At 41.5% G+C, this 12530-nt stretch overlaps 1 protein-coding gene across 3 annotated transcripts in view; it reads right to left on the bottom strand.

Annotated features, from left to right (window-relative positions):
- The window catches only part of SCUBE1 (signal peptide, CUB domain and EGF like domain containing 1), a 166951-nt gene that overhangs the window by 62051 nt on the left and 92370 nt on the right, over positions 1 to 12530 (bottom strand). For 2 of the 3 annotated variants that reach the window (XM_027901749.1, XM_027901748.1), the window contains exon 7: positions 10996 to 11085. The exons of the other annotated variant lie outside the window; for it this stretch is intronic. In XM_027901749.1, the coding sequence (XP_027757550.1) occupies positions 10996 to 11085 (90 nt within the window). The remainder of the gene's footprint in view (positions 1 to 10995; positions 11086 to 12530) is intronic. 3 annotated transcript variants of the gene reach the window in all.

Here is a 12530-nt window from a genome sequence, read left to right as displayed (position 1 = left end):
AAAGAGCAGTAAATCTTATGTTAGCAGATTAACTCTGGCACATGAAGTCTCCTTTATTGTAGTTCATCAGCACAAGATGAACATAAGCAGTAATATTTCTGCTTTCTGGATGACATCCAGTGAAAATGAATAGACACAACAATTTTTTTTTCTTTTTTTTTTTTTTTTCCCATGGCATGGATGACTGGATCTATAGGGTAAGGGTCACTCAGTGAACAAGAGTTATTTCTACATATAAATAGAAGGAATCAAGCCAGCTTTTCTTATTTTCACACAGATTTAGTAAAACAAACCGAAAGGGATAAATACCCTTCAACTTTCCTAGTGACTCTGACTTTCATACATGACAAACTCTTTAGCAGGATGGAGACCCAAGTGAGCAGGAGGACATGTGACAGTACCTCTAACATTCTGGATTATTGGAGAGATGTATTGATGAAATTCTTTAAACTCAAGGTCGTGAGAAAACATTGGGAAAAGAAAGCAAACATGAATAGCAGAATGTGGGAAAGAGGTCCTGGGAGCCACATCAAAGAGAAGAGCTGAGGCCAATACGCAGCACAAACCCAAGTGCATGACCACCTTGTGCTCCTGGTGGCAAGGACTTTCAGCTCACTCTTCTTCACCTCAGCGCTACCAAACTTTATATTTGAAAAGCAAATACAACTTTCAGGCCTCGAACGAAGAGCAGATGCAAATTACTTATTTTCATTTTATCGCACCGGGGAAGGGAAAAAAAAAGGGATGTTAAAAATTGCATCAGGTCTTCATGGTGATATTGATCCTACAACCTCAGCATTTTAGCATTTTTTGTTTGTTTGTTTGTTTTAAACTTTTTCACACATTTCTGGCTTTTTCTTTTTTTCTTTTTGTTCTGAGGAGGGAGCAGAAAAAGAACAGGAAGACACAAGTAAAGCAGTGTCACAGAACTGACATTTAGGTTCCTTCTGAATTACAATAAAGCTCATAATTTGAAACAATTAGACTTTGCTGTTAATTAAAAGTGATGTTTGTAGCCCCATCTACATCCTTATTGAATTCCTACCAGAAAAAGAACAGGACATCTATTTACATAAGGCAGTCTGGGAGAAATTACATTGTGTTTTTCCAGTGTAAGCCCTTAATTCTGAAACAATCTGCTCAATGGATCCATGGACTAAAATCATTTACCAATATATTTTACCTGTGGTTTACTCCATTAGAATATTTACTGCTCTAACAATTATATCTATCTATATATATATATAGGAAAAAAACAGTTAACTATGGGATATTGCAATGTGGGATATGGTTTGAGAAAATTTCTGAAAAACTGATTTTCAGCTTCTTTTATGAAACAAGTAAACATGATCATTTAAAATATAAGCTTCTAATTTAATCTTTTTGTTTGTTTGTTTGTTTGGAGTAGCCAATTATTTAATAAAATAAATGTCTGTGACTTCAATTTATCTCATGAACAAAAGAACATGATGTGATTTTAAGGGTATTGGTCAAAATCAGGCAAATCTGTCCTACTCAATTTTGGTTCAATCTGAACTAAGATCCAAACCAATTTTACAGGAGATTTTACAGGTGCAAAGCAGAACAAAATTACACAGGTCTGTGAGACTGGACAAGGTAAACACCTGACCTTTTCTGTTACCCAGCATGGCAAATTGAAGTCAACAGGATGCAGAAAACCCTATTTGCTTTCTAATTCTTGATCATAACACAATGACTGGGAAGAGCAGATAACAACAACAACAACTTCCACCTCCTGAATCAGAGAGGAAGGCTGGACTGAGCTCCTGCCCTAAGGCAGAGGAAAAAGGATTTTTTTGCAGCAACAGGTAGGCTGCAAATAAAAGAGATGGCAGCCCCCCAAAACAAAGAATATTCTCTAAGTTTGCCAGATTTCTGTAAAAGGCTGACACGGTGAGCAGTAAGTACAGCTGAAAGGAAGATGTGGAAGTGGAAAAATGCTTTTTTTCCCCCCTGCTTAGTTCCCATGATTGCCCAAGTGATAACACTGACCATGGGGCAAGTCAAAGCAAACCAGCCATTCAAACTGCCTTTATTTGGAATTCATTTGCAGTAGCCTAAAGCTCCCAGGGGTCAGCTGGTTGGGCTTTGCTCCCAAAATCTGTGCCATCCTGGAGAAGCTTATTCTGAGTCAATTTTAACACCGGCCAAAGAGGAATTCCTGATGGAGGAGCCTGAATTCAGAGGTGACATCAGGTGCTATCAAAGCAATTCACAGTCCAAGCAAAGTTATGAGTAACAGTACTCTGAGTGTAACCATTATCTCCTCCTGCACCTGGTCCCAATTTTGCACATGAACACAGTATGTTCTGTGTTAAATTCAGGGGTCAGACACATCAATCTTGATGTAACTGAAGGCCAAACGTTGCAAGAGGAGTATCAGCTTTAGAGCACTCACTGTTTCAGCCAGCGAAAGCACGAGGTGCAGGGGGTTACCTCAGACCCAAAGAGGGGGGGAAATTACTCTGAGGTAATGCTGCCTGGAAACTGGAGTGGCAGGAAGGGTTTCTCAGCAGCTGTGCTGTACCTAAAGCTGTTGTAAAAGTGCTACTGGGTCTGAACCAAGGGGTGACCTGTTCACCTGTGCTAAGCACAGAAAAATGAGTTCATTTCTGTGCATCGATTTCGCAGCGAAACGCAAACTTTGAACAAGTGAGGAAAGGTTAAGGATGTCTGTTAAAGAAAGCCAAATGTACAGCTTTGGGAGTTTTGAGAAGGTCTACTCTGAAACCATGAATTGCCATTGCCCGTAATGATTCTTTGCATCACTGCAGCATTTTAGGGCCCTCATAAGGACCAACACCAGGATTCCACTGGGTTTTCACAGTACCCTCCTCCTCTTAACTTTTAAATTGTACAGAGAATCACACAGAAACAATTTTAACCACCAGTGGCATCACTGCTGTGTGCAGGTGAACTGCAGGACTGGATAAAAGTCCTACAGGACTGGATAAAAGTCCTAAGTGAATAAAAAACCCCACACTCTGGAGCCCCCTCAGACTCTGACCAAAAATACACAAATTCCGAACGCCTGAGACTCAGAAGAGATTAAAGCTCAATTCAGGCAATTTACAAAAAAATAAAAAAAATTAAAAAAATTCAAGTTGAGCTTGCCTTGAAGTAAGAGGGATTATTCAGTATGAGGGAGAAAGCCATGAGATAGAACACATGGTAAGGTTGCTGCTGCCATCCATAAAGAGAATTTTACTGCAAGTGGCAGTACATGCTCTACGTGCCACGGGATGAGGGAACGAGGAGGGACCCAAAGGACAAACAGGCACAAGAAGGAACTAAACACACAACTGAAATATTTCAATTTTCAGTTAAGGGAGAACTATGCCATTCTCATGCAAATTCTGCTCTGTGATGCTGAAAGGAGGGGAGAAAGAGCATTCACGGGGAGCATAATGAAAGAAACAAATAGCTGTGAACAGATGAAGGAGCAACTGAAAGAGCTTCATACGCAGGGAATGAGAAAGGTGAGACAGAAAGGGTAACTTGCAGGATGTGGAATTCTTCCCCTTAGTTATGCTTGTCTCCTCATTTCCTTGCAATTTCATGATTGGTAGAATTTTATTTGCATGAGAATAGGATGAGAATTCTGCACTGCCACACAGGGAACGTGTGAAGATCGATTCCTCTTCTTCAGGGGACGCGACATATTTAGGGAACATCACTTGATAAGGTTTGGATCAGGTGTTTTGTAAGCACCCTGTGAGTCCAGTCTGGCCCCTTAAAATTAGCACTAGGAGCTGTGGTGTGTTTTCCACACGGAGGAGCTGCATTTAAGACAAACTGAAATACTCTGAGCATTGCCAAGGAGCATTATCTCCTGACCTTGGACAAATCCTTTCATTTAAAATGGAAAAGCGAAACAATGGAAGGTATTGCCAGGAATTCTGGATAAGGTCAGAGTCTTTATCATCAGCAAAGAAATGGAGAAAAGGGATTTTTACAGGAAATAGCACACCATTCACAATCTCAGTGAATAAAAGTGACGATAACTCGAGATGAAAGGACCTGCCCTTGGGAGAGAGAGAATGCATGAATGACCTCAGGGATTCCTTCCCCCTGTTTGCTATGATTTCATACAGCAAAGTAGAGCTGACAGGAGGAGTTAAAGAGAGGTCTTGGTTTCACAAGCCAGTAACTGAGTCAGGGAGCCTCCCAGCAATATGCCTGTTAGTTATATGTTTTAAATTCTTTATTGATTAAAGCACAACGGGGTTTGTGGTGCACACAGAGCCACACGCTTGGTTTGCTGTCAGTGAGCAGTTCTAAGTCGGGGAAAAGCCATTCAGAAAAAATAAAGATGTATTTTAAGCAACTGGAAAGAGTCCTAGGAGGCAGCACAACAAAGCTAGGTACTGAAGTACAGACTGAAAAGGTGACCCTTGGTAGGCTGTAACCGTGCTCCAAGTTAATTGCTCTGAAAGAACACTTGAAAACAAACACCAGCTTGTCCACCTCCCTGCTCTTTGAGACAGAAAAAACTGGGAGCACTATCACCTGGGAACTCTTCAAAATTCCATTTTGAAAGAAACCAAAAAAAAGAAGTCTGCAGAATCTGTTTTTAACTCACACTGGAATCAAACAGCCTAAGACCCGTGGAAATTCTCTAATGGCAAACCAGAGCTCGTAACACTCTGTTCTCCAACGCTTTGTAGTCAGGGCATTCAATGCCATGTTAGAAAACCAAATTTTCTATGCTTTTATGTTTACTGAACCTGAAGAATCCCAGGCCCTTATCAGGCTGTTGGTTATCAATACTGGTCCCAAGGGTGGGACACCTTCATAAGGCAATAACGAGTCAGTCTGACTTCACAGACCAACATTTCCCTTGAACACGGGTGGCAATGCACCAAGAAAGGGCCTTCAGTACCATTTCCTCACATTTCAAATGAATATTCTGACAAGACTCCTGTGGACATCCTGCCTCCCTGTTTCTCAAGATCACTGCAAGCACAAGCACTGTGAAATCCTGAGTCTTCCCACAAAACTTAACTCTCATGAGAAAAAGGCTTTTGATAGATAATTCTCATCAGGTGAAAGGATTTTTTTTTTTTTTATGGTTAAGAATGCAGGTTAGTGGCTTCAGTAGGTTCTACTGATCAACAGCTCCTTTTCCTGAGCTGAAAAGAAGCTAAATATGGCTCCACCATACAGGCCTGAAATGCAGAAAATGGTGGATTTGCATATGAACTGCACAATCACTGTGTGGTTTATACAGTATTTCAAGAGAGAGGTTTGATTTTGGAGAAGTTATTCACGCTGAATCACCAGAGGAGAGATCCTTGGATGACTGAAAGGACACACAAGGAAGGTTTCCATATTGATATGCCATCATTTTAAACGTGGCAGGAGAAAATAAATTTCATTATTAGACTCTGGTAATTCTTGTTAACTCCATGGACTTTATTTTCCTGTAATGGAGAAAGAGTTGTATGTCTCTGCTGAAAACAGTGATTCAGTGAAACTAAGCCCTGAAATTCCTAACAAACAAAACACCACATTGGAAGCAACCCCCTTGCTGCTCTACCAAGCTCATGGTCTTCAGTAGAAAGATTAACCCCCTCAAGGTGTCATGTGGAGAGGTGGAAAGGAAAAGAACACCAGAGTGCATGTTCATACAGGGCACAGACCCTTGCAAGTTAAGACCTGAGATTTTTTTTTTAGCCTTAAGACCGCACAGTCCCACACCATGAGTTCTTCTGAGCTCTGGAATCCCAGGAATTTCCAGGTGGACTAAGGGAAGAAAGGGGAGAAGGGTGGCTGACCTTGTGGATGAGCACAGGGACAAGACATGACCAATATGAAGTTCACACGCTGGGTGTGTGCCCTCTGCAATCCCTGCTTTGTGCAAGATACCTGAAGGAGGATCTTCATTTACTGGAAACAGGGAATGTGGAGGAATGATCTGCTAAGAGCTGCATGAAACCTGGGAGCCTCTGCGAGGGGCAAGTGCAGAATCAAGGATGGTGCTTCAGGTGGCCTTTCCGTGCTGAACTCCTGGGGAGGGTGCTCAGCTCACATCAGATGGTTCTACCTCTGCTCATGAACAATCAGTTGACACAACCTGTCACCTGCAGAGGTCATCTGGTGTGGAAAAGGGCTATAAGCAAGGTACCTCCCCACCACTGAGGCAATCAGGTGCTCCAGACAAAAGCATGCTCGATGTCCAGGATGAACAGGGTAGCCTAATCCTTAGACAGGGAAAGATACCACAGGTCTGATTATTAAGCTCAGATGACTCAAAATATATGAAGCTGAGGGCCACAAATGGGTAAAACTAAGCTCTAAAGTTGTAAATCTCTCTGTCTGTTTGATGTAAGAGATGCTGAAATGCTTCCCTTTGCTGCAAATGCTGTAGGGCACGATGACAAGCTCAAATTGTGTTGTTTTTTTTTTTTTCCTTAATATGACATGAGCAGCTCACTAAAATCCTTCATAGGTACTGGGCTAAAAATCTGCAATCAAACCAGCTTTGGCCAGGACAGGATAAACACATTTACCCTGGCTGATGTTTCCACATTTCCTCCTTCAGGAGGCACGAGACTGGATGAAAGAGCTGACCAGTTGAGAATAAATAATTTGTAGGGATCTTGGGAGCCAGCTTCGAGGGAAGAGAACAGCATCACTGCTTCTGATGGGGGTGGTAAATAACCTCATTGATGACCCAAGAAGTCACTGTCCACTGGAAAAATCTTAAGCTGCCCTGGCACAAAATGAGTTGGAACTTGTCTCATGAAAGAGTGAATTTCTGGGAAGAGTTTGGGTTTCTGAAGACCTGTGTAGCAATGACATTACTGTTATTTGCATCATGATACTTCCCAGGGAAATTACTGTGCTCCCTAAACTTCGAGATGGGCTCAGTGTCCTGTTGCTCTTTGCTACGGCCAAAAGAACTTTGTAAAACTCTCTTCTTGTGACAAGAAGGAACCAGCCTTACAGCCAGAGCAAGAACATTTTACTGTCAAAGTGAGTTCTTGTAACAGGGATCTCTGGAAAGAATAGAAAAGGTGGATTGAAGGTGAGGAAGATGAGCAAAGCCTTGGCAGTTGTTCTGAAGTCACCTGAGGTCAAGCCCAAATGAACCTGATCCTCTGACTGCTAAAGGGTACAGGAAGGCAAATGAACCACAGTGAGAAAATGGGTCTTCCAAAATGTTCATGGATAGAACATCGTGGTTGTGTTGCCAGAACACCTCCTGCAGTCTTGGAAGGCCTGTGATGACGGCACTGTAACAGGTGACTGCATTTTTAAAGACAATATAAAAAAGATACGTCAACAAAGAATTATTTGGTTCTAAGAGCTGATGTAAAGAGTAGCCAAAATGCAAAGCATTATCTCCCTAACACCAGACAGTTTTACAGCTCTGGTTCCTCAGAGAGGAAGTTTTGAGCCACCTGTCACATCTTTTTAGCAGCTGATTTATTTGTAATGAGGCAGCCCCAATGGCATAACTGGTGCTACAAACTCTACTTTTGTGGCCACAATATCACGTTCTGTGTACAAGAAAGCATCAGAAAGTTGCTCTGTAAGAACCCTGAAGCCTTTCTGAGCGAAAGACAGTGGCCAAGAAGGATGTCAAACCCACGAGACTTGATAAATTCATAATTTATTTAATGATAAGGAGCTGGACTACTGGATGACTCACCTTTACAGTTCTGCACTGCAAAAGGAGATATGGAAACATGGATAAAAGTAACCTCCATTGCTGAAGGCGTGACATAGGAGCAGATATTTTGAGGATATGTGCATTAGTAGGGCTGAGCAGAAATTTAGCAAGGAGGCTCCCAAGAAAAAAAGAAGGTAAAGGAAAAGGGAAAAGGTCTCTGTGATGCCCCTAAAGAAACACACTGAGAATATTTTCGGGGAAAAAAAAATTGTCTTGTGCCACAGAGAACAGAGATTTGAACAATAATTTTAAGAGCTGAAGGCAGTGCTCAACTAACTGCAAGATAAAAATACCAAATGGTTAAGAAGACCTGAAGGCACTGGTTGTGCCCTGCTGGTTTGAAGTAAGTGCAAAGTGTTCTGCAACAAGGGGGGTGTAAATGGACATTACAGATTGTGGTACAGCTCTGGTTTTAAATGCTTGGGAGGATATGAACTTCTGCAGGGTGAATGCCCTTCCCTATCCACAGACTCCTTCCAAACACTATGAAAAAAGCTGGATGAAAATTGCTAGGAATCACTGGATGGTTCTAAAGGAAAGTTTCTCGTAGGTCATGAGAGAAGACCAGTTTCTTGTCTGCCCCACAAGACCCTGACAAAAATGTGTCTAACAAGGAGGAAGAAAGCCTATTTATTCCTTTGCTCTATTAAAGATTTAGCCCCAAGTCACAGGACCACACCATGACTAGGACACAGCCCCTGTAATAATCAGTCTAAGACACAGAGGTGGCCTGCCTTGCTGTAGCAAGATGACAGCAAAATGTTCTCCCAAAATCATCTTGTGGAAGCTTATTCTTAGCAATTATTCGTAATAAATAAGAATATTTAATAATATTATTATTAATAATAATATCTTGGCTGATATTAAGGGTTATACGGACCATAAGTCATTTTAACTTGTGTGCAGCAAATGACAGGGGACTAGAAATTATCAGCTCAGGACTTGCAACTGAAAGCACCTTTCATTAGACTACTAAAATTACATAAAAGTCATCCACTTTTCCTGCTCTCCCAAGACTGCCTGCGGGAGGGCCGAAAAACCACAGTCCATTTAGAAAAGCTGGGGAAAAAAAGTTTCCTGAGGAGCCTCCCAGGGCTTTCTAAACCAGCTGTTTAGAAAACATCTGAAGTCAATGTGGAACTTCATGGAAATGCCACTACACTTCTGAAATGAGTAAGATCCATTAAAACAAAAAATCAATTCTGAGCACCAGAAATCAGAAGAAATGAACAAGCAGAGAAGCCCCTAAGTGATAAGCCTCTCACTCAGATTTCACTCACTAATTGAATTTTTCTGGTCTAGTTAATGTTTTACTAAGGAATCGCTGTCAGCTCTTGGGTGATACCTGCTAATACAGGAGGTACTGAAGAGCTAAACAATGTATTTTGCCACCTGGATTTCAAAATATCTCCCTAAACCTATTTCCATGGCCTGTGTTCAGCTTGGAACTTTCAGAGCTGGTGTAATTAAGAAGGCTGTTGCCAATCTTTTTAATGCTGAACTTTTTTATGCCGTTTTCCTGGATTCTTGTAAGCAGTGTGAGCTTATTTTCAGGTTGGATAAATTACCTCTGTGGGAGGGTGAGGCACCAACACTGCATTATGTTGCTCAGTACCTCTAAACTGTATCGTACATCTTATTTTTAATTGGGCAAGCTCATCATTTAGACCTACAGGGCTGCATTTTTTTTGCTACAATAGCACATGTCCAAAGCAAGATGAGCTGCCTCACAGCTCTTGTTAGCTTAAATTACTTGAAATAGTGCATCATTAAACAATAAATTGTCATGGCTCGCTTGCTGGGCCTGCAAGCGAACTGCAAATTAACAGTTGTGGATGAGCTAAAAATAAAGGGACGTATGGCCCCCAGGTTTTCACTTGAGGGAAAATATTCTACCTCAGTATTTTCATCTAATGCCATTACAGAGTTATGAACACTGCGCCATTTACACCACAGGGGTTGTACTGCTGGTGAGGGGATGGTTTGTCATGGGTGGCAAGATACAAGTGATGTGGGAACTTCATAAATACTGTCACCTCCTGCAAGTACTAGCCCAGCAATCAGCTAAATATTCCAAGGGAATATTCTGCTCTCCCAGAGCTGGTCACTCCAGGTAGGTGTGGGCGCTCCCAGCCAGAGCTGAGCTTGCCAAAGGCCAGCAGGACCCTCTGCAAAGGACTCAGAAGGTTTTAAGAAATTAAATAGTAATCCTGAGGGAAAAGAGCAGGATCTTGTCCTGCCAGAAGCTCTTCTGTGGGTGGGGAGTCTCTGTCTTGTAAATGGGTACATCTCACCAATGCTCACTATGTTTAAAACCTAGTGGGAATAACTGTATGTGGTGAGCAGGGCATTAGAATGGAAAATACAGAGAAATAAACCACCTGGAAAACCCCAAACTGCTGGCTCTGTGCTCTCTGTCACATGGAAAGGGCCTGGCAGAGGTCCAGCCACTCTCCCCTCTCCATTCCCAAAAGGCCACTCTCCCTGAACAGCCATAAATGGAAGGTGAAGAAGACAAGCACAAGGGTGTGCAGAAGCTAAAGAATTATCCTCATTGTTCAGTGCACTTGGTATTCCCTTCTACTCTCAGGCTCCAGCCACACAGAGGAACAAGCCACGCTTCAGTCTTGAAAGAAGAACATGCTAGAAGCTCACTAGTCACTAGGGAAAGATCTTTCAGTGGTTACCGAAACAGCTGCACAAAGGAAATAAATGAATTTCCAGTCATAATATTTACACTTCAATCAAAAGCACAGGAAATTTTTGATTAGGCAAATAGAGTTGTTCATTTAACACCACATATGTAATAGGACATTGGTTTATATCATCATCATCATCATCATCATCATTCACTTTTAAGTCAACAGGCAGGCCTGCAACAGGAGGTTTTTTGGGGAATCCTACAGCAACACATACACACAAACACACAAACCACATGTAAAAAGTAGCTTGCAAAAGGTAAGTAAGGTTAATGGCAAAAGCTTCTTTCTATGCAGAGGAAATTGAACATTAAAGCTACAGCATTAGGGGGGGAAAAAAAAAAAAGGAAGTTTAAAAACAAGAAATGAAGTTGTACAAACAGATGAGAAACTTAACAAAATCGGTGACCTTTCCACACAGATGAAGTCGGGTTAAAAAAAAAACAACAACAAAACAACAACAAAAAAAAAAACCAACAAAGCCAAACCAAAACCAAAGGAGACCAAAACCAAACGAGACCAAAGGAGAACCTCCCCCCCAACACACATACAGACAAAAGTGAGAGCACAACAAAGGAAGTGGAAGAAAAGTGTTACCCATAAGTAGCCGCCGTTTCACCCGCTTGTCCACATCAGCTACTGACGTGGCATTGTACTCAGAACTCTCAATTGCAGCCTCATCCTTCTCTAAAACACAAGTAAGGGACAAACATGGAGCAGTTGGTTAATCACAAGCCCAATTTTCCGCTGCCTAAGACAGTTTCTTGGCGTGGCACAGCCGAAGCCAAGAAGCAAGGCATGAAAGCACTAAATCCCCGTTAGAGAGTTAATTCCCTTCGAGACCCCAGGGAAAAATTCAAGGGAGTTCAGGGAGAGGAGGAAGGAAGAGGGTGAGAAGGGAGAATGGTCGACTGTGAAGTAATTAACAGCACACAGGAAGCTGCATTCCTGCTGGAGAAGGAGACAGCTAACCATGAGTGCCCCAGAGAGGTGTTAGTGATGAAAATTAAAATTCAGGAAGGCTAGTTAAACAAACTACCAAACTGTGGTTCAGGCTGATGGTGGCACCAGGATCTGAAGGTGGCAGGCAGAAGACTAAGACTAAGACTAAGGACTAGGACTGAGACAGACAAGAGAGAGCAGGAAGAGTCCGGTGATGGATGCACCATAGTCTTGTACACACTGACACATCAGAGAAGGAGAAACCAAACACCAGCATGCAAATCAAACAAACAAAAAAAAAAAACAACACCAAAAAATAAACAAACAAACAACAAACAAAACGAACACAAAAAAAAAAAAGATCAATTTGGGCAGTGCTGGTTGCCTGCTTGTCTATGAAACACTACTAGCTAAACATTCAATGCTAGGAAAGATGTTGCAAAGAAGAGGGTTTAGTAATTTTAGAAGCATGCAGTTGAGCAGGATGATGGCATCAAAGATCATCTGACAAGGCAGTCTCTGATATCCTACATGTAAGAGTTTCATACAGCAGAATGAGGACTTTGGTTATGCTTCGTTAGAAAGACACAGAAACAGTCACAAGTGTGGGAAGAGATGATCAGTAGGTGAAATAAAATTAAAGGTTTCTGATAACAGGAGAGCAATGGAGAAGCAGCAGCTGGGTAAATGAAATGGATTTCTAGGAAAAGGGAAATGCTGATTAGGAAAAAAACCAAAACAAAAAAAAATTGCAAGTGGGGGCTTTCACATGCAGCAAACATAAAATTAAAAAAAAAAATTAAAAAAAAAATGTTAAGTCAAGCAAACGAAGACAAAATATGTTAGACAAAGGGTCAACAAGTATTTATCTGGCATTGCAGAAGTTTGCATTCTTGCAGTGATGCCTGGAAAACATACACCACTGAAGACAGCAAACACTGGAATCACTGAAGTGAGGAGGAGGAGGAGGCTGGCAGGTTTTGTTTGTGGCAACACTACATGGTTGAGTGGTAACAAGAAGTTGTTTTGTTTTGTTTTTAACAAGTTCTAGATGGGATCAGGCTGCAATAGAGGCTTTTGTTTGAGTTTTTGTTTTGCCTTTTTTTTTTTTTTTTTTGCTCTGTAAATAATTAATAAACGTCAGTTATCAGACAAGACAGGCAATCAGGAACCATCACCAGAAAGCAGGA

Source organism: Empidonax traillii, unplaced genomic scaffold (genome assembly GCF_003031625.1).
Source record: "Empidonax traillii isolate 1590-97213 ecotype Southwest subspecies unplaced genomic scaffold, ASM303162v1 scaffold809:size313224, whole genome shotgun sequence".
Lineage (NCBI taxonomy): Eukaryota > Metazoa > Chordata > Aves > Passeriformes > Tyrannidae > Empidonax > Empidonax traillii.
Note: the sequence above shows the minus strand (reverse complement) of the source record. Positions and strands in the feature narration are given on the sequence as shown.